The sequence below is a fragment of the Neopelma chrysocephalum genome, unplaced genomic scaffold, assembly GCF_003984885.1.
Source record: "Neopelma chrysocephalum unplaced genomic scaffold, ASM398488v2 Primary Assembly neopelma1_97517, whole genome shotgun sequence".
Classification (NCBI taxonomy): domain Eukaryota; kingdom Metazoa; phylum Chordata; class Aves; order Passeriformes; family Pipridae; genus Neopelma; species Neopelma chrysocephalum.
Window position 1 is genome coordinate 1,913,870 of NW_020926159.1, and position 20,988 is coordinate 1,934,857.

A 20,988-nucleotide genomic window follows, 5' to 3' on the forward strand; every position below is an offset into this window, starting at 1 on the left:
ATTCTTTACTGAACATGCATGTGACTGTTTTCATGTTGTAATCACTCATTCCTTGTTGTTTTTTTCCCTTTGTAGGGAAGAGCTTTACTTTGACAATAACTGTCCTGACAAATCCCCCCCAAGTCGCTACATACCACAGAGCTATAAAGGTTACAGTGGATGGGCCAAGAGAGCCTAGAAGTGAGTATTACATTCTTGTTTTCGCTCTTATGTCTGCTTAATTTTGCTTAACAGAGACCCATAAATGAAATACGTATATCTTTGTCAAACTTTGGTTCTTGCTCAGCAAAATATGTGAGTGCATGCTTAATTTGGAGTCTATTGGACCACACACATACTTGCATTAAACACACACTTAAGTGCTTGGCTGAATTTGGGCAATCCCAAACCTGATTCTCATTCACATCAAGGTCTTGATACATTATCTGCCAGCGCAAATGAGAACTAAACCCACTGTATTTATATGTAATCTGATTTAGGTATAATAGATACAATCCTGCCCCGTGCTGGGTTCCCTGAACTCCTGTAAGCTTCCAAGTGAAAACGTTTAGAACAAAACAGGAACCTGATCTTTCAGGATCAGTCCTAGCGCAGAGAGAAAATATATAATGTAGTGCCTTTTTGTTTGCCCTTAAATTCTTTTGCCATCAGATAATTAATGCACCTGGTTAATCTCATCATACCTGAAATTGGTTTTCAGCTATGGACTCATCGTAGACCCCGAGGGGCCAAAGAAAGATTAAAAAAAAGCAGTGTATCAGCATGGTCTTTGTTTCTTATTTGTACACAGAAAGTATATTTTATTTAAACATGGTCCAGCAGATTTTCATTCAGCACATTTATCTCATAGCCTTGCAAACTTACTAAGAACCTATTTGCAATGATTTATCTATTTTGCAATGGCTGTATTTTTATGACAATTGTGTTTTGTCATGTTCGAGCAGTTTTATGGGCAGCACTTATTTTTAGATGCAGTCAAGCCTGGTTAATCCATCAGGATTTATCTGGCTGTCTCTCTGTCTAGCACATTTAGCTGGTAACCGGTCCCACATCTTATGGGTATCACTGATGAGCCAGTTCTGGAGTTTTTTCTTAATCTGACTAGAATGACTCTTTCTAAATTGATTGGATTAACCAGGTATAGCGTTATTTAAATTACACTTACAGATTAAGAATTATTTGATGAATAACCACATTAAAAGCATCCCTATAATGGAAGCATCTCAAATAATTATTTTACCTTTGATCTGCACATACAAACGAGGCCTTCAAGGAGCTTTCATGGTGTTTTGTTTAAAATACCACAAAGACAGAAGTAGAAAGACGTAGACAGAATTCATGCAGTTAAGTGTTTCTCGTGCTAATACACGCTGCAGCGTCACCTTCTCTTTCATAGAGACAGGACTGAAATGCCTCCTGTAAGAACTGCCCAGGCTGTAGAGTTTCATCTTAAATAACAGCTAAGAAAAAGCAAGTAGCTATGAAAAAATTTCATTACATAGATCCTTGTGTTGCTACCTGCTCACAGCTGAGGTGTCCGGATGTCACAGAAGGGGGATTTTCGTTCTGTCTTCTCTCCGAGCTGAATCAGTTCCCATTTTCAATTTTCACTTGCAGTTGTTGCTCTGTGTAGCTTATTTGGGGGACACTGGAGAAGCTGCATTCATGGAGTAAAAAGCGGGGAATAAGTTATTTAGCAATTCTCATTTGGAGGCTGCTTCCATGTAGGAGGCACTACAAAAGAGATCTCCCAGCAGAGGACAAAACCACTATGAAAGAGCAGAGAGGTTTTAAAGCGATGTGGACAGTAGCGTGGATTAACCTGTGTAGCACAGAAAGGGAACCTGCTGGCACGGAGACTAAGTGTTCTGGTGATCAGTGGATTGAAAGAGAGGCTGTGTCCAAAGAACTTACTAAGATAAGAACTCCAAGTTCTACTATAGTTTTTTAGTTTACACCTAAAAGGCCTCTGTACATGATATCTGTTGCTGTTCCCATTGAATAGCTGAACCTAGGAATGCTCAGTAACTGAGCTAGTGTCTTTCTTATATTTTTTTTTCTTTTTTTTTTTATTTATAAGAAAGTAAATTTTGAGCTTGAGTGTCCATTTGAATCTTAATGTTTCAGCAAAATACTTAGTGGAGCTCTACTCTAGGGTCAGTTGGATTCTGCAGGTTCTGTCACTGCAGTCTGATACTTTCAAGGCTATGACAACTCCAGAATAATTCATTATCAAACTTGAATTTGTAGGTAAAGAGTAGCTCCAGCGAGCTGTGGTAGTTTGACCAAAGCTCTGCTTCCTTCTTAGAGCCCCTGCACTTGTGTATATTTATTACTGTTTGGTAATAACCATTTGAGGAGTGTATCTGGCATTTATGTTGCTTGAGGGAAATTAGGTGGTTGGGGGCAATAAGGAATTCAAGGAGTGGCTCTGATAGCAAAAATGTTTGTCTTAACAAACTATGTATCGGTAAATAGTGCCCCTCTCTGCCAGGATCTGTATTTCACTTCAACATCTCAAGCATGTTATCCTAGTTTTCCTCTCTCTGGCAGCTCAACCAGAGCTGTCACATCACAAACAACTTTTTTCTTAATATACACATCTGGCGTTGGCAGTTGGAGCAACTTCATAAGAGCACATGATCATCATTCATTACAAGATTAAAAAGTACCCCATGGCATCATTGATGTTTTTTAACTTTGATCTTTTGCAGTTGTGATTCATCTCAGTTATAAAACTTCCCTTTAAAGGAACACAACCGATGACTTATTAGAACCTTCATTCTGAGGAGCGTAAACATAAAATTATGCACATCTTTACAAAATGTCATTTACTCTGTTGCCAGCTTATCATTTTAAGACATGACATCATGCTTTAGATCGTGAATTTGTAAGGCTTGTTTATAGGCAAGGCACCCTGACCTTCTCTTGGCAAGTTGACTGGAGTGAACGAACGCTGCGAGATTCCCAGCAGCAGTAGGAGCAGCAGCAATGCCATAACAGATATCACAGTCATTTAGAGCCTCACTTCAAGAGTGCTGAACAGTCGTGGCATGCAGGGACTCCAGTTGGTGTTTTGGATGCTCAGCACTTCAGAAAGTTGGGTTCTTAAATGTAAGTGCCATTTAGTCGTATTAAACATCTGCTTGTAGAAGCTTGCTGCCTTGCCTCGCTGTTATTATTTTAAAATATTTTAATAGAGACAGTGATGCCAGGTTGCTCTGTTAGGAAAACTTGCCCATTTCTATATGAGAAAAGGTCTTCTGATGATTTTTTTCTTAGAAAAAATTTATTTAATTTTACTTAAATCTCTTCCAGTCTATCTAGATTACTATCCAGGGACATCTACTGTGTTCCACAGTCTCTGTGCTGGACTGAGAGAGAGCATTGCACTCTGAGTGATGGAGTCTAGAGACAGGGTTGTATAAGATCTTTGGGAATCATTAGGAAATCCTGCAGATATTTTTCTCTCCTCATATCCAGGATAAAACCTCTGCCATATGCACATCTTAGCCAGCAGAGCTGCCTTCCAGCTGGGAGGGCTGAAAGAAGTTTTCCGGAGAAGTTGTCATGAGGTCATAACTGACGGACATATAGCCAGAGATTACTGTAAAGGAAGTAAAGGACGAAAAAAACCAGAATGAAAAACCACCTAAAATCTTCACCTAAGACACCCTTTAATGCCTTTGTCTTACCTCATTACAACCACAGAAATAATGATTTGCCCTTCCATAGTGAATAGGAGACACATCCTCCTTTCTGGCTGTTTTTGGGGCAAACCCAGCCAGGAGGGAAATCACGAGGAAGGAGGGAGGAGAAGTCTATATATTTTTATATTTTACCTGACTTGCAAAGACTTTAGTTCATCTCTAATTAAAGGTAGGCTCTAAAGTCACCGACCCCAATTTTCTTTGTCAGTGTGAATGGAAAAGCACTTTTGAGCTTTGAGCTGAAGCGTTTCAGGGGAGAAAACTGCTCTGTTTCATTCAGCTCGCGAATATTTCTCTGCTGCCGCAGCTTGCAAGGTGCACACGTGATGAAAGGTATGAGCAAACACCACATCGCCTTTTTGTCTGTGCACGCTGCGGAAGGCAGCAAAAGCCAGCCAGGGGTTCTGCTCAGCCTCCGCATTAACTGTTTGCCCGACCCGGCTTATAAAACGCAGATAAGTGATTGAGATTTTTGAGATTCCTCGACTTAAAACCATAACAGTTTTTAGGAAGTTCTCCCTCTTTTCTTTCAAAGGCGGAGTGGGTGGAGGGATAAGTCTGGGGCGAGTGGAATGTGCTTTGGAGTAGAACAGCTTTAAATCTTTCAGTTTGCCTTTTTTTTTTTTTTAATTTTTGTCTCTTTTTCTTTTTTTCTTCTTTTTTTTTTCCCTTTTTTTTTTTTTTTTTTTTTTTTTTTTTTTTTTTTTCTTTTTTTTCTTTTTTTTTTTTGTTGACTGCCTGTCAGGAGCTGGGCTGGTGGCCAAGCAGGAAATGACACATCGAGAGGCATTTGTGTTGTGCAACATTTTGTGGAACTGATGCAAGGATACATTGTCTGTTTACGCATTCCTCTGCTAACAGCCTGCATGGCAGTAATTTTATTCAGGGACACATGGCATGCTACAGCAAGGAGCTCGAGCCTTAACATCTCTTTATGCAGAATTATCACAGCAGTTAAAGCAGTCTGTGTTGTCCCCCCGTTTTGAATATTCTCTGGCTTGCCTTCAAAAACCACTGTACCAGCCCCCCCTTCCTTCCCAAGAACATATTGGTTTGACTGTGGGTTTTTTGCACTGTGGTAAATTGGGGCAGTGCAGAGAGAGTTTGCAGAACAAGAGGAAATTTCAGAGGCAGGTCCCTACTTCATGCATCTACCTCAAACTGTAAACGGAGCCATGCAGTTTTTTTGGGCAATGCGCTGCAGACGCTGAGGGCGTCAGTTTGCATCTGCATGTGGTTTGGCACGAGGAGGTTTTTAATTAAAGTCAACGCTAAATACCCCGAGATACGATGAACGAGTCCTGGGGTTTCATCCAAACCGAAGTTAGAAAATCTGTGGCTTGTGCTGGTGTCTTTCAGAGTGACAGATCTCTGCTGAGATCGGCTGGGTTAGCCTGGATTTATCCCAGCGGCTGTGGGAGCAGGGGAAGGCAGAGTGGGCGGTTTGGGGTTTGCAAGTTGCTCTAAATGACTTTGTAAAGATAATGTATGTGTTATAATGCTCCTTTGTAAGAAATGAGGCAAAAAAATGTGCCAAAGAAATGTCCAGCAGGGCCGTGCTATGAGGTTTAGGTTCTTTTCTGTGACCATCATTAGTGAATTTGAGCATGAGCACAGTCCACTGCCAGGCTGGGACCTGACCTCCTGTGCTCAGGTCCCCAGTAAGGAGGTGTAGCGTTTCTGTTTCCAGTGGTACAACACCAGGTCCTTATTGCAGTGTAAAATGCAAGTCATATTTTCACTCACCATCGTTTGCTGCTGGTTTATTTTTTGCAAATGTATAATTTCACAAAACTGTGCTAGCTTGGGACTGGAGCTCCTGAGCATTCCCGGAGGCTCTAAGCAACTTTTATGATGATTCAAGTGTTCACCATCAAAGGTGACAGACATTGCATATGCCAGTGGTTTAGGTTTACTTTTGAGATGAGTGTGTAACCCACAGAGCAGAGTTCCTTAAGGTTACCTCAACCAGTAGTGAGGCACTGGCATAGGTTGCCCGGAGAAGCTGTGGGTGCCCCATCCTTGGAAGTGTTCAAGGCCAGGCTTGGACAGGGCTCTAGGCAAGCTGGTCTAGTGGAAGGGCAGGGAGGTTGGAACTAGAGGGTCTTTAAGGTCCCTTCCAATGCAAACCATTCTATGATTCTATAATTCTATGATTCTACAATACATGCTGCTGTAGTAAGGTGATCAAGGGGCTGTTGGAGTGGAACCTGCATCCCAAGGAACACTCAGTTCTTGTTTGTTCCACCGTGGCTAGAGAGGGGTTCATGCATAAAATCTCATTGTCTGAGGAACAGACTGTGAGCCAAAATAATTTCTTTTCTAGTGATCGTGACTTTTTTTCTGCTGGTGTCGTGCCTGGAGTGAGACAAAAGTGGAACCTACTTAGTTCACTCATGGCTTGAATTCATACACTGCAGTTCTGAAATCTCAGCGTTGGGGGTCTCTCCATAGGAGGACACTGCTGCCCAGGGAGGTGACAGAGTGACCATGTATTCACTGTTATGGTGAGGAGATTATGTAAAACAAATGTCCAAGTCTGAGCATCAGACATCCCCAAGATGTCCTCACCAATAGTAATGCAGTTTTGGTTTGTATTTGTCAACAGAACAGATTGTCTGCATCCCACTGTAGAGGGAACACTTGCTTCCAAGCAATCTATTCCTGGTACATTTGGCATCTAAATTGGCCATCACAGTGACTTTTTCATATTGCAGCTATTGCTGTTTGTATTCAAAGTATCTCTCCAAGCTACAAATAAAATCACGGTCCCTCTACATAGCTGCGTTGCTTAGTTGTATAAGAGAGTTTTTATAGCTTATAGTCTCTATTCAAAACACAGATGGGGAAAGGGGTTATAACCAAACAAATGAAGTAACAGTGGAAGTGAGTTCATTCTGTGTCTCCATAGGGCATGACTAGGAGGAAAGGAAAACTGTTGACTGTTTCACAGAATCACAAAACCAACTAGTTGGAAAAGACCTCTGAGATCATTGAGTCCAGCCTATGACTAAACATCAGCATGTCAGTTAGACCATGGCACTAAGTGCCACATCCAGACTTCTTAAACACCTCCAGGGACAGTGACTTTTTTTAAGTCTATGGAGGAAGATGATATAGAAAAAAGGCATTATAGTAGGTTTTCCCAAATTGTTTTGTTCCATACTTTTCTCCCAAGAGAACTCTTGGACATTGTCACTTTCGAAATGCATTTAACTTGTTGCTTCTAATATCAGGATTTTTTTTCTCACACTATAGTGTAGCACCTCTTATGCCTCTCCCTCCACTTTCCAAAGTGGGCTGGGAAGCAGGGAACAGGGCGAATATATTTGGGAGATGCTGCATCAGGGTAGTGTAAGCAGAGTAGCTATGTAGTACTTTGCTGTGAATCCCAAAGTTCTGTTTAAAGATTTTATAAAATTTATTTTTATTCTCTGTATAAACTGCTTTCTCCACTGAAACATGGTCATCCCAGACGTGAAACACAGATGCTGATTTAACCAGACAAGGAATGCAGAAGAGGAAATGAGGATGAATATCATACTTAATTGAAACTTCAGGGGAAGAAACTTAGTAATGATCTCATGCTGCAGTACGTTTGGGACGCCGGAAACCTTACTCTTATGAAGAACTGGGTTCCTCAGTGCCTGTGTCTGCTCAGATCCCCCCGTTACATATCTCACCTACAGTAGACCAGCTTGCTCAGCACAATGGTGGTTCACTGTTGGCTGAGGGTGGCTTTCAGCTCTCCAAAAATGAGACTTGTAGGGTAGGTTTCCTCTGAAGGGAATGAAGAGACGCAGGCCCTTGGAGAGAGTGATTCATATGTCAAAGCTTGTCTTAGAGTGCAGTGAAGTGCCCTTTGGAGCTCTCATCCCTTTCCATTGGTAGTAAATGGAGGCTAGATGACTAGCCTAGACTAGGCACCCTGTTTTTGAGATGGCTGGAATCAGATGAGATTATGAGATATTATAGTCCTGAAGTGAACCTAATGACTGCTGAGAAGCTCAGACAGCCCAAGTTAGCTGTAAGGCAGGAGCCCAGGTAGTGAGAGCAGTGCAGTCACAGGTACCAGGAGCTCAGCATGGGTGAAACCCACTGTTCACCCAACTTCTTGGGTGGGGGCTTTGTCGTGGGTTGAACTGTGAACAGTCCCTGCTGCTTTTCTGGCAACATAAGGAATCGTTTAAAATTGACTTTGAAGTGTCTCTAGAGCTGCCATAATGAGTGCAATACACACATACCTTGAAAACGATGCTATCTACTAAGGCATCATTATCACCTCCTGCAGGATTTGGGTAGTCAGGTACTGCTCAGGCCCTACTCATCTTGTGTGAACTGCTGAGATTAAAACTCGGGTTATTTAGCTGTGGGCAAGGTATTCAGTAAGATTCTCACACTAACTAAAATATTGCAGCTGCGTAAGAAACAATATAAAGGTGGCAGTAGACTTTATAAGTATTGCTTAAAGGTGAAGAATATTGGGAAACACATTTAAAGATTTTCCTAGCACTGGGAAATACTCCATGATTCCAGTGTTTCTGCTTCACAACAGAACATATTAATTGTTCCTTCCTTATCCAAACTTAACATGCTGCCCTTTCTCCTGTGGTTCTGAGATGTAATCTTTCCCACAGCGTGGGAAGACAAACCCTTTTACCTCATTATTGTTGGTGTAAATATTTGTTGCTTCCATCCCTCTTCAAACTCTCCTATTGCATTTTGTGAACTTTACTCCCACTTCATAATGCCCTGATTCTTTAGTAGCCCTGCTCATTTAAATTCAGGGTGCCAAAGGAGGTATTAATCAGGGTGCTTACAAGTGTAGAATCTGCTTCCTGCCTGTCTGTAATACATATGAGTAATGCCAATTAGTTGTCTGCTTCCTTAAATCTTCATACTTTCCCATTCTTGCATTCCTGCAGAAGTAGACATGGTCTTCGGTGTCATATGCAGAGGCACTTCATGGTGTTTTGTTTCATAGCTCTTAGAGCTCAACAGGAAAATCATCACCTCTGAACACCACAGAAGTGTGCTTCAACTAATGATGAGTCCAGCTCTTGCATTTGTAGTTTAATTTGCTAGAAGTAGGGATCTATCTCATTATATTCCAGAATATCACATGTCGTGAGACAGGTAGGCAATTATATACAGCAGTTTCACAGTGGTGCATCATCCTCTTGGAAAGGAGCAGGCACATTCAGGCATTGTTGTAGTCCCAGGTCTGTGTTTGTTCAAATATGTTAAATTCTAGATTGGATTTGCAAAGAAGCCCAATTTTCATAGAATCTATGAAAATGATTCTATGAAAATTTGGATTCTTTGCATATCCAGTCTAGGATTTAACATATTTTAAATTATTGTTTCAAAAGGGATCAGAAATCTGGAGATGACCCATTGAAAAGGGATGGTACTCACGATGGTACTTGAGTGCTGTGTCCAGTTCTGGGGCCCTCAGTTCAGGAAGGATGTTGAGGTGCTGGAGCTGGTCCAGAGAAAAGCAACAAGGCTGGTGAAGGGACTCGAGCACTCCTCTCCTGTGAGGAGAGGTTGAGGGAGCTGGGGTTGTTTAGCCTGGAGAAGAGGAGGCTCAGGGGAGACCTCATCACTCTCTACAACTCCCTGAAAGGAGGTTGTAGCCAGGTGGGGGTTGGTCTCTTCTCCCAGGCAGCTATCAGTAAGACAAGAGGGCATGGTCTTAAGCTGTGCCAGGGGAGGTTTAGGTTAGATATTAGGAAGAAATTCTTTACAGAGAGAGTAACCAGGCACTGGAATGGGCTGCCCAGGGAAGTGTTGGATTCTCTGTCCCTGGAGGTTTTTAAGATGAGACTGGATGTGACACTTAGTGCCATGGTCTGGTAACCACAGCGGTAGTGGATCAAGGGTTGGACTTGATGATCTCAGAGGTCCCTTCCAACCTCGCTGTTTCTATGATTATTTGTGGTGTTTTGAAAATTCAAATGTGCATTTCTCAGTAGTATGGAAGCTGGAAATGAATAGAAACCTGGAAATACAATACAGGGTTGCTGTGTGATACAAACCAGCGGTTAACAGTACAGAGGGAATTACACATGGAATACTTTTGAGGGCTTTTTTGCATGTGTACATATGTAATCAAGGACCCAGATTCAGATTCTTATATGACAATATGCTTCAATTAATTAAATTTATATAGTGAATTTGTAAAGCATTGTAGACATATGAAGTACAATAGAGTTGGTTCCGCATTTCTAGGATACCAATTAAATGAAGAATAATTTAATTTAATAATTTAGTTTTTTGTTTCTTGGGTCTCTTATCACCATATACTAGATTTCTGGAACAGACTTTTTTCTTTCACACTGGACACTTTTTGGCTTTGATGATCTGGGTTGTGGGTCCACTCCCACTTTTGGTCTTTTTTGATGTTGTAAAACCAGAGCTGCAGTAAAATCATCATCTCTGCAGATGGAAGTATTGACTACAGAAGAGGGCTGTGCAGTAGAGCTGTGAGTGTATTTATTCAATGTTTCAATTCATCAGCTAAGCAGTCTAAATGAAAATCTTTTGTAAACAGACATATGGCTAACATTTTCAGAGACACAGAGTGGATTGACCATCCTTAAGTGTAGCTGCTTAAAAGCTTCATATGGTGTCTCGATGAGTCATCCCTGGTCCAATGTGCTCAAGAGAGAGTTAGAAGGTGGTTTATCCCACCCTAAGCATCTGCAAGTGTCAGTGGGGGTGAGTGGTGGAGAACACTGACTGCAGAGGGAATGTGGAACAACTTGGAACACAGAGGTGGCACTTGGTGCTATGCTGGTACATATGTCAGCTTTACACAAACTATCTGGCTTACCAGCAACTGCAGCTCCAAAATACTTCTTTATATTAATTTTTATTGTTATTTAAGCATTTTAAAATTGCCTGCTTTCTCAACAGCCACATTGAAGTGCTGCTCTCTGAAGTGCATTACAATTTGGGGTGTTGGTGACCCCCTCCTCATTAGACATAAATAAACACTGTGTGATCTTTTATGTTTTCCTCTTCAGTGCCTGCTTGGTTAAAACTCTCAGGCACTCGGTGCAGTATTGTCTGTCCTGCTTTAAAACGTCCTTCCCCACGCCCATGGCCTTGTTAGTGTTCTCCCCCAAAAACTGTGTCCCCTGCAGCTCAGCAGCAGTCGGGCTTTTATACGTGATCCTCATCAGCTTCACGGCGGAGTCAGACAGTTTAATTAGCCTTTATCTTCTGCTGTGGAAGAGTGAGCCCAGGGTATGTCTGTGAGTGCTGTGAAGGAGTCACCCAGCAATATTTGTTGCCTGTGGTATGACACAAAGGAATAAGCATCCCTGGGAATTGGGGCAGCAAAATTACAGCACAGACTCAGTGTTTAGGTAGGATCTGTACTTTGCATGTGTCCAGACTTACTGATCTATGTTATTAGTTTCACTGTTCTTCATATTTGTTATTCCTGAAAGATGGCAGCAAAAGAGAAGCCTGATAGCGGTTGGCTTATAGAGATTGTCTTTAATGTAGGGGAGAGCAGGAAGGGCTTGGTGCTTCCAAAATCCAGATAACAGTAACTACTCTTTAGTCCCAGCACAAACATGAAGGAAGTTTTTTGGGAAGCATGTTTACATGCATGTGGGATGCAAAGTAAACACCTCACTAACTACATACATGCCATGCAAATTAAATGAGAACTGTTTTTCTCTGATAACTTGGTGTAAAAGGGAATAAACAGTAGATATAAGGTATGTGACAAGGGGATACTTACACATGAGATAAATAATAACTTGTTGACATAAAGCAAATAGATTTTTTTTTATTAAAGAGCAGATACCTCTAGCTCCAGGTCTTACTTTGTGCATATGCTGCAAACAAAAATTACAGTAGGAAAAGTCCATGTCTGAGTATTCAGAATTGGGACATGCCACTGAGTTATCAGTGTGGCTTTAATTCATGCCTGTTGTGTGTTTGTGAGATAAAAAGAGTCCTTCACTGTAAGAGCATGTGCTAGTTTATCCATTGGACAGCAATATCCTGTGGGATGGAGCACACCCACTTGCTCTTATTCTTCACACAGTAAATATGATCTGTGAACACTGCGTTTTAAGCAACTTAATTATAGTCAAAAATCATGTGGCAGAAGCATAAATCTGTGGGCCAATCGTCAGCTGCCTTTGCCAAGCTGTAATCAAAGCTTTTAGCTGATAAAATTTAAGGAATTTCCATTTGATGAAATTCCATTTCTCAAAGTTTTATAATTTTACTAAATCTGGATAGATTTCCATGGAGATTCTGAAAATAAAAAAAAAAAAAGCTAACCTGCTGAGCCAAGTTTCAAATCTCCACTCCAAAACTGAGCGACAAAAAAGCTCCTTCAAGAAAAGATTGCCAGAAGTGTTTTTTGAGGTGCTACGTTTTCCCTGAGCTAACTCATTTCCAGGAACATCTGAGGCATTTTGGTTGAAATTGAAGAAATGTGTTCCATACTCATGAAAGAAAAAATGGAACTCAAACAGTCAAAAGTTCAGTAAAGTTGGGAACAGAAAATTGGATCTTGTAATGGGAAACGTTGGGTAACTGGAATGATAGGCCGTCCTACCAGCTCCAACTCTAACATATTTAATCTAACATGTTATTAATTTGCATTGAAAAGTAATCCATGAGGTTCAGTGCAGATCCTGCATAGGAAATTAGTTGGCAGCTGTCACGGTCTCCTCCCGGAGAGTCTCCAGTGACCGACAGGTGATGAGTGAGGTGCCATCTCCAACAGCCCAGGAGAGCACAGTATGGCTCTGTCTGTGCTCCAGGGACATGGTGGAGAAGGCAACAACGTTTGGAGAAGATGAAACCAGGGCCACCGCAGCTGGCAGGGCCTCTGGAGGCATTGTGGGTTAGAAAGCAGCGTGCCCCCAGGCACCAGCGTTTGGCAGGGCTCTGCATCCCCACCCTCAGCCTCTTCAGAGGGGTAATTTGGGGTGCTTACACTTCAACCGAATTGGCACAGTCCACGCAGGTATTGCAGGCTGTAACACACACACACAGGGTGTGAGCCTGGAGAGGTTTGGGCTGTAGATTGGGACTCCTCGGTGTGCCTGCGGTGAGGAGCCTCCTCACTGCCACCCCTCCTGCACCTCAGTGCCCCTGCAAGAGAGCCTGTGAGGGCAGTGCTGCTGCTGAAAAGGGAGTATTTTTAGGCAAAAACTCTCTAGTGTTTAGGAACCACAACCACGGGAAATAAACATTGATAAAACCTCCCCAAACTGTACCCTAAAAGCTCCCTAGGTTGGCTCTGCATGGCTGCCTGAGTCCCCTTCAGCTCAGGTGAGAGACAACCCCAGCCTGTGCCCAAGCACCATCTGAGCCTTGTGGTGGGCACCATCCAGACCCAGTCTCATTGCTGAGGTGCAGCTGGAGTCACTGAGGTGTGGAAATGCGGAGGAAGGCTCTTCAGTCTCCCAAGAGTCTCTTGGGGAGGGTGCAGAGCTATATAAAATCTGGGAGAAATGACCAGCTCTTCAGCAAAAATAGACTGGGTGATGTGTGCACCCACAGGCACCGTCTGGGGGGTTTGGGTACTCTGATGTCAGCCAGTGAAAAAACACTTACTTGTTGTTACCTTCTCCTCTTTGATATGAATGAGAGCTGCTGGAGAATCATAGGATCATGGAATCATTTAAATTGGAAAAGACCCCTAAGATCATCAAGTCTAATCATTAACCCAGCACTTCCAGGTCCACCCCCAAACCGTGTCCTCAAGTGCCATATCCATATGTTTTTTGAACACTTCCAGGGACAGTGATTTCACCACTTTCCTAGGCATCCTGTTTCAGTGCTTGACCCAAGATGATGGGTCCATTTAAAACCAGCAACCAAAGTTTTAATATCTTTGTAAACTGGAGGGGCTGATCGGAAGCAGTTTTGCAAGTTATACCTGAGATGTGCTTCTGCACAGAAATCTTTCCCTTCTTCTCTACAAAACACACACTCTCTAATTTGAAGCTGCCTCCAGAAATGGGGATGCAGGAAGTGTTCTCCCTGTCAAACCTTTTGCCATTCACTGGAAGGGGGCTCAGGGATGAGCATTCCGCTGCCTGGATTTTTTTTTTAAGTTGAACCAAACTTTTTTTGCAGACAGATCTGAGTGCTGGGCAAAAGGCACTTTCACAGTCAGTTTTATTCCCCTCACTGCTGCAGCTTCACAAGCTTTTCCCCATGTCTTTTACTCTCACGGTGTTCCCATCCCTGGGAGCCAAGCAGCTTGAGAGCTGAAAGAGAAGTGTTGTCAGGAGGGTGATTAAACCAGGGATTGATGCAGCTGGGAGCCAGGGTTCAGTCACCTCCCTGGGCCTCTGCGTTAGTGTTATGTCAGACACAGTAGCTTTACCATGTGCCGCAAGTTTATGCGTTTTTTATTGTCTGATGCTGCCAGAAAACATTGACCCCGCAGTGGCTGGGCTGTGTGAGCGCTCGGTGGTGCAGGGCAGCAGCTCTGCAGGCTTCTTACTTTCCCTCTTTAATTTGTCACTTATGGGTCATATCTTTTTACGTTTACATTTTTAAATTAGTTCAGTGTGCCCCGAGCTTCGGTTCCAGAATCCACGCTGAAAACTCCCCGACTTTACGAGTTCTTAGAAAAAAATTCCAAAATCCCCTTGCTTAACTGATGTTCAGTATGCAGAACAACTTAAAGTTGTGGGAAGGCTTCGTGTTTTTATAAGGACACGAGTTTGGGGAGAGGTTAGATTTTAGGGCTGATATGCAACATAGAACAATTGTGTCTATTTGGTCATCTTTTCAAAGAGGAAAGTGAAATTTAGCCCAAAATTTAAAAGAAATAAATATTTTTGGCATAAAAACCACACTGGTCAAAATAAAATGGTTTCTCCAACATGAATTCCATTAAATGTAAAGCCAAACTCAGCAAATGCTTGAGATCTCCCATATGGACTGAAAAACAGTTTTACATTGGAGCACAATAAACTGTTTTTGGAGTGCATTTGAGACTGCTCCTGTTTTGGAAGCCTGCTCAGGGTTGGAATGATGATTTAGACTGTATATAGCAAAAAGCAACATTAGTATATCTGGACCATCAGCATAAAGGCTCTTTGTTAGAAGAAAAGTTTCTTTTTAAGGAGAACAAAACACTCCTAACCTTTGCCAGTGTTCTATCCTTTAATCCTCATGTCAGGAAATTTTGAAGACCAGCTCTCTGTGGCCACATGAGTAAGGCAGGGGTGTAGGAGGGTGGTTCAGTGGCTGACAGATTTGGACGTGGGTCCTCCAGGTCTGTCATATGTCTCTGATGTCTTTATGACATTAGTGCATTTGAAAATCCCTCTAAGCAGATATCCAAACTTGCTGATGTCAGTGGAAATTGGGTACCTCTTTCCCTTGGCCTCAGTTCCCTGTGTGAAGTATGAATGGTAACATGCCAGGAATGACACAAATATGGAAAGATGGTGAAGATCAAGGGGTTTGTTTACTCAAGTTGTGTTTTTAAGGCATATTCCCACCCAAAGTATATCACAGTAGGAGTCAGAAAGCTTCACTTTTGTAAATGGAAACATCTTTATAAATGTATTTTTCACTTCACAGATGGGAAGAAAGGTTGGGTTTTTTTCCTATCCTGTTAGCTTTGCCATCCCACCATACATTGCTGCTCCATATTGCTGTGTCAGAACAACAGAGTTGTCTTAGGTTCCAGATCCCATTTTCCTTCAAGTCCTTGAAGGTATTGCTGGAGGTAAAGGTGGCTTGTAATAGTGAACCTGTCATTAAATCAGCCCTTACTCAGAGTTAAATACCTGGTGCTCATTTCAGACAATGGCAGGTACCAGCCTTCTTAGGAGCTTTACAGCCCAGAGAGAGGAAAACCAGACAAGATAGAAAGTCTGGAAAGCTGAAACTCCTGATTCTTTTCACATTTATTTTCCCCCACTGGCTGTTGAATGACTGCAATCAGGTGCACGAGCTTTTATCAGCTTTTATCCCCTGGCTTTGGGAAGCGAATCAGCCCCTTTTGTGCAGCCGAGGGGAGGAAGCTCCGCAGCCGGTGCGGTTGCCTCGGCGCGTGTGTGTCTTGAGGGGTGGGGAAGGCAGCCATCCTTAACCAAACATTTGCAACCTGCTGTTTTAGCTGGAATAGGAAAACCAGCTTGACAAGAACGAACGGCTTCGCCAAGCGACATTTAGGGGAGGTTGGTGGGATTTTAAACAAATCTCCTTAAGCAAGCATGAAAACAAGCTATTTAGCGCTCATTAATGTCTCAGGTTAAACTCTTGAATAATTTGTCATGGTTAGGCTCTTTTGGTTTCGTTGCTGTTTTTCTAGTGACTAACGAGATGACAGCTACACATGCTTCTTGGTATGCCACTGTTCACAATAGAGTTTAAAGTTGTGTATTTGTTATTGATGTCATTAAAGTGATGGATTTGAGCTTGGTTTCTGAGGCAGTCGACTGGGTGGTTGGGACTAATTTCTAGCAACGGTTTTGGAGGTTGAAACCAAAGTGTGTATAAAAGGAAATGTTTCTTCTTTTAAGCAAATAATTTGAACCCAGATGAATGAAATTTAAGCAAGTGGGCATCAACTCTGAGTTAATTTTGACATAGTTGTCTGGAAATCATCACCAATTAAAATATTTTTATGAGCTCGAATGTAGTATTGTCTTTCGGTGCTTATGTAAGAGAGGAACAAACTGCTTGTTTAACCCCAGCCTTGAGACTACTGGCCAGAATATCTGACTGAAGTCATTGCCATATGGAGCTGGGAGGGCATGGACCTTGGCAAACCTCACTTTGGTGAGGAAGGCAATTTCCCTACCTGAACTGAAAAAATTCGTCAATTCAAGCAGATCCCTTGCACCATGCAGAAATCATTGTGAGTCTTGGATGTACAAAGAGGGCAGAAGCAGCTCTGGGGCCCAGGAATCCTAGTTCAGAGTAAAAATTAATTGCCTGGATTATCATAATCAGGTTTTTTCATGTGGTGCTCCAGACTGAATAACCAGTGAGATAGTTCCTTCATTTGTACACACACCTTTCACACCTGCACATAAAGAAAACCTTTGATATAAAGTGCTTAATGGAACAGCAAGATGAGTAGGTGCAGAATTAAAAGGATACACATCACGCTGAGATATCTTTGTATCTTCTAAGACTCCACATATGTAAAGTAATAATGAATACCCTGCCTGATGGGGAGGAGCACTCTCTGCAGTTTGAATTTGGCCTTTTCATGAGAGCACCATTGTTTTTCCTGGTTTTCATGTTGCAAAGAGAGTTGAAATGTTGAAGACTTGTATAAATGTCTGTTGCTGTACTTCCAACCACATTCTTACTTACTCAATGAGACAGACTTTTAACATTTAAATTTTTCTCATTGGTGCTCTATTGAGTTTTTTGCATTTTCTATTATTATGCTATTTGCCTACATGTGCATATATGTACATAATTGCACAGCATGCTTATGAAACAGCCTGTCACCAGTTCTTGTTGTCCATTCCATGAGTATCATCATTTCATTCCCGTGCAGTAGTGTGCTTCTATTATTCAGACTCCAAACACTGTAGATAGATGTTCAAATACTTCAACACAAACAAAACTGTTTATATTATATTTAACTCACAGAATCATTATAGCTTTGGTATGTGCACATGGAATTTGCCCTACTGTGAAGTGTTAACACTAGACCTGTGCACCACTGCAGCCTGCAAGAAGGTAGAGCTGAAATTGCACTTAATTTCAGCTTCCAGTTGAGTCCATACCAAGAAAATTTCAGGGCTTAGTTACATGATCGAGTTATAGGGGATGTCTGTGTCCATGTCAGCTGAGCTGCAGCAGTTACCTGGTAGGTGTTCTTGATTTCCCATAAATGTAAGTTGATTTGATTTAGCTTAGCCCTCAATAAAACATGCTTGAGATAAGTAGAATCGCTGCACACTCACCACAGAGAGCACATGTACAGATGGTCACCATCCAGGTTCAGGACATGGTAACCCATTCAACCCCAGGAAGTGGCTGTGTATTTGTATGGTCCTGTACTGGCAATTGTCAAGCCAATTTACATCCTGTTTTAAAAATTACCTGTTGAATCTCCTTAATCCCTGGGTTTGTTGTTTGCATAAGACCAGTTCTGTTAGTTCACTCTGCAGTCCACAAGCACTGTTGTTCACAGAGAAGGGCATTTTGGGGTACTCATTCAAAGCAGAAATAATTTTATTTCTCAGCCTGGTCAAGGAGAGATTTCTTTAGAGGGACTTTAACAGGTATTTTAGACCCTAGATTTTACCAGTCTTGACTGTTTAGATGTTCTGGATATGGAAAAATAGCTTGCATTGTTACCTTTACTCCATAATTCCTAATATACTGCTATACATCCTGCTGTATACTAATATTTAGTATATACCAACCAAGAGCTGATTTAAGAAATTTGCTTTTAAATCCCCTGTGGCCTCCTTGGCTTGCTGAGTAGAGTGAAGTTGCAACACTTCTCCAGGACACAGGCAACGACCAGGATTGTAAGCTCTGTGCAAGTGAGACAGCACAGTGTGTGAGGGCAGATTATGAGCAGGACTTTGACTTTTGGTGTGAATGAGAACTCATTTAGTTGTTTCAACTCAGAGTGAGTTATCTAAACTTGTACCTCTGGTTTTATAACAACATATCCTTCAACTGCTCTTCCTTAACATGTTATGACCCTCCTCAGACAAGGGATTTGAGAAAGTAGTGAGTTTGGGGTTTCCACTTAGAATGACAGAATGGTCTGGGTTGGAAGGGACCTTAAAGATCATCTAGTTCCAACCCCACTGCCATGGGCTTTCTGCACTTTCTGCAGCCCCTTTGAACATGCAGAATTTCCAGTTCCTTAACTTACAATCCTTGAAACAGTTCCTACTCTGTGTCTGCAGTGGTCTAGCAAGTGGTGTCTGTCTCTGTAATGACTTTTGGTGTCCTTAATGAGATTTGGTTCTTATTATATGTAAATACGGACAGTCCATGGATGTTCAGAAACATCCATGTCTGTGGGGAAACTCCCAGCTTTTTCCTGTGGATTAAGATAAGATGTTTGTAAGGAAGGAAAAAGAGAAATAGATAGTCAGCTGCTTCCCAAACTCAGGTGGACTTTGCATTCAGGATTTCTCATGGCCATGTTCAGTGGGGGAACCTACTGCAAATACAACAGGAAAAGAAGAGGGTGTCAAGGTGGAGACATCTGCCATAAGTGCCTTAGAGTCCCTGAAGGTCTCCAGGGAAATTGGAAAATTTTTGAGCCCTGTAGACTAGCATGACAGTAAATCCATGCAGGGGGGGAGGCCCATGGCTTTGCCTTGCACCTCCTCTAGCAGGAGAAATCCCAGGGGCTGGGGGAGCTGAGGGCTCCTTGGGTGTTCTCTTCCAGCCGCGGCTGTGCTGTCTGTGGAGAGCACCACTCCCCACTGCTCTTCTAATCAGCATCACACCATTCCCCAGTGCTCCTCTAATCAGCATCAGTCAAAATGAGCTGGCTTAGCAGAGGCCTGCTCCAAATCAGCAGTAGCTGTGGTCAAAGATGAGTGATAAGGAGCAGGGAAAGGTCAGGCTTGGATAACCCTGTCAGATGGCACAGCTGCAGCCTGGAGAAGCCATGTGAACAGAGTGTTGGACTTGTTACCCCCTTCCCCCCCGCCATGCTGACGGAATATCCAAGCTGTGGGATGGATAGCAGGGACTGTGGAGTGGACACTGACCAGGTTTCCATTAAACATCTTGCTGAGATCGACTTCTGCTTTGGGAATGGAAAGTGAGCTCCAAAAAAGTCAGTTCCCATTAGCTGAGCACCTGAGCAAGATTTATTTTTTTAAAGTATTATTTAAAAATTTATAGAGTTTGTTAGGCAAAAAAAAATTTTTAGTCTGAGTGAGCTCTACAACAGTGTCAGAAATCCCTGAAAACAGAGGCTTTTCCTGGAAATGTTGACAGTGTACTGGCCATAAACCTGCTGCTGCAAGACCTAGTTGGTCATTTCTCCCTTAAGGGGGAAAAATAATTGAGATCTGTTAGAGGGCAGAAAGCCTCCAGGCTGTTTTAATCTGGAATTCTGCAGCCTGACATTAATGAGAAAAGATTTTTTTTTTTTTGCCAGTTTTTGGCCACTTCATTTCTACATTACAGACAGTAATAAATCATCAAGTTGTTTGTGAAAAGTTCGGCTCGATGCATTTCTAAATGTAAGATACCAGTGCAGTTGCTGTGAAATCCCATTTCACTGTGGCTCACAGTATTGCAATGACCTTTGTTGTTGTCTTTTGTAATTAATAACTTCATTTCCTGTCACTTCTCCACACTGCCTGTATAAATATTTCTGAAATGCAGCCTCTCGTATTTGCTAACCTCGTAGTTCATTAGCAACAGTGAACACATGGAAGTAATTTGGGATGCCAGGTGTGTTCCTCTCTGTGTTACTGTCCAACACCTCCCTCCTGTTCGTTGAAATGGTGTAGAAAAGCTCAGGTAGAAGAGAAAAGCTGTGGAAATGGGGAATTCTCTCCTGCTGCTCCACGCATGTTGGCCAGGGTGCAACCGTAAAGAGTACTTGGTACAGCCAAGAAGTAACTAACTTCTCTACATACCCATCTCTAAAGGCTTACAGTTTACAGAGAAGCAGAGAAAATTACTAAAGTTGTAATTTTTGAGGAAGGAGACTTAAATGTCTAGTGCTGTTATTGTTAGCATGATGGGAGGAGGTAAGAGCACCCAAAAATACATGTGCAGCAAATACTAAGAAAAAGAGGGAAAATTAAGATGAATGAAAGACATTCAAGAAGCAATGCTGCTGATATCTGTTTGTTTTCTGGAGGAAGCTGCTAGAAAATAAAATAGAGGAAGAAAAAAAAAATGGATTAGGTTTGTAAGGAACCACATGTGGGAAAAGACGGAGAAAGGAACGTACAAATATTATTTATTTGTGCTCCTAGCTGAGAAATTGTTTCTCTCTTGGCTGATCTGCTAAAAGCCAAGGATCCAGCATGTTTTGAATGATCATATTGATCCCATTGATTTAAATTCAGTCATTTCTAAGACATGGGACAGAGTATAACATGGAGCACTCTGGAACCTGCTAATAAACTCTGACCAGTGCTGATAGCAAGGCAACAATGTCTAACAAGCCCATCATTTCAGGATTAGTTGGTGAAATGTCCCATTAAATCATTATTTTCTGTGCTGGCAATTTCCTGTAGACCTCAGTACAGGGCAGATGGACACCTTTCCCTTCTTGAGAGGGTTTTGGCTCTCTGAAAGTATTACC

General features: G+C 42.1%; 1 protein-coding gene across 6 annotated transcripts in view; it reads left to right on the plus strand.

Annotated features, from left to right (window-relative positions):
• RUNX2 (runt related transcription factor 2) overlaps window positions 1-20,988 on the plus strand; it is a 226,550-nt gene that overhangs the window by 77,906 nt on the left and 127,656 nt on the right. For all 6 annotated transcript variants that reach the window (XM_027672658.1, XM_027672657.1, XM_027672659.1 and 3 more), the window contains one exon: window positions 76-180. In XM_027672658.1, coding sequence (XP_027528459.1) covers window positions 76-180 — 105 coding nt within the window. The remainder of the gene's footprint in view (window positions 1-75; window positions 181-20,988) is intronic.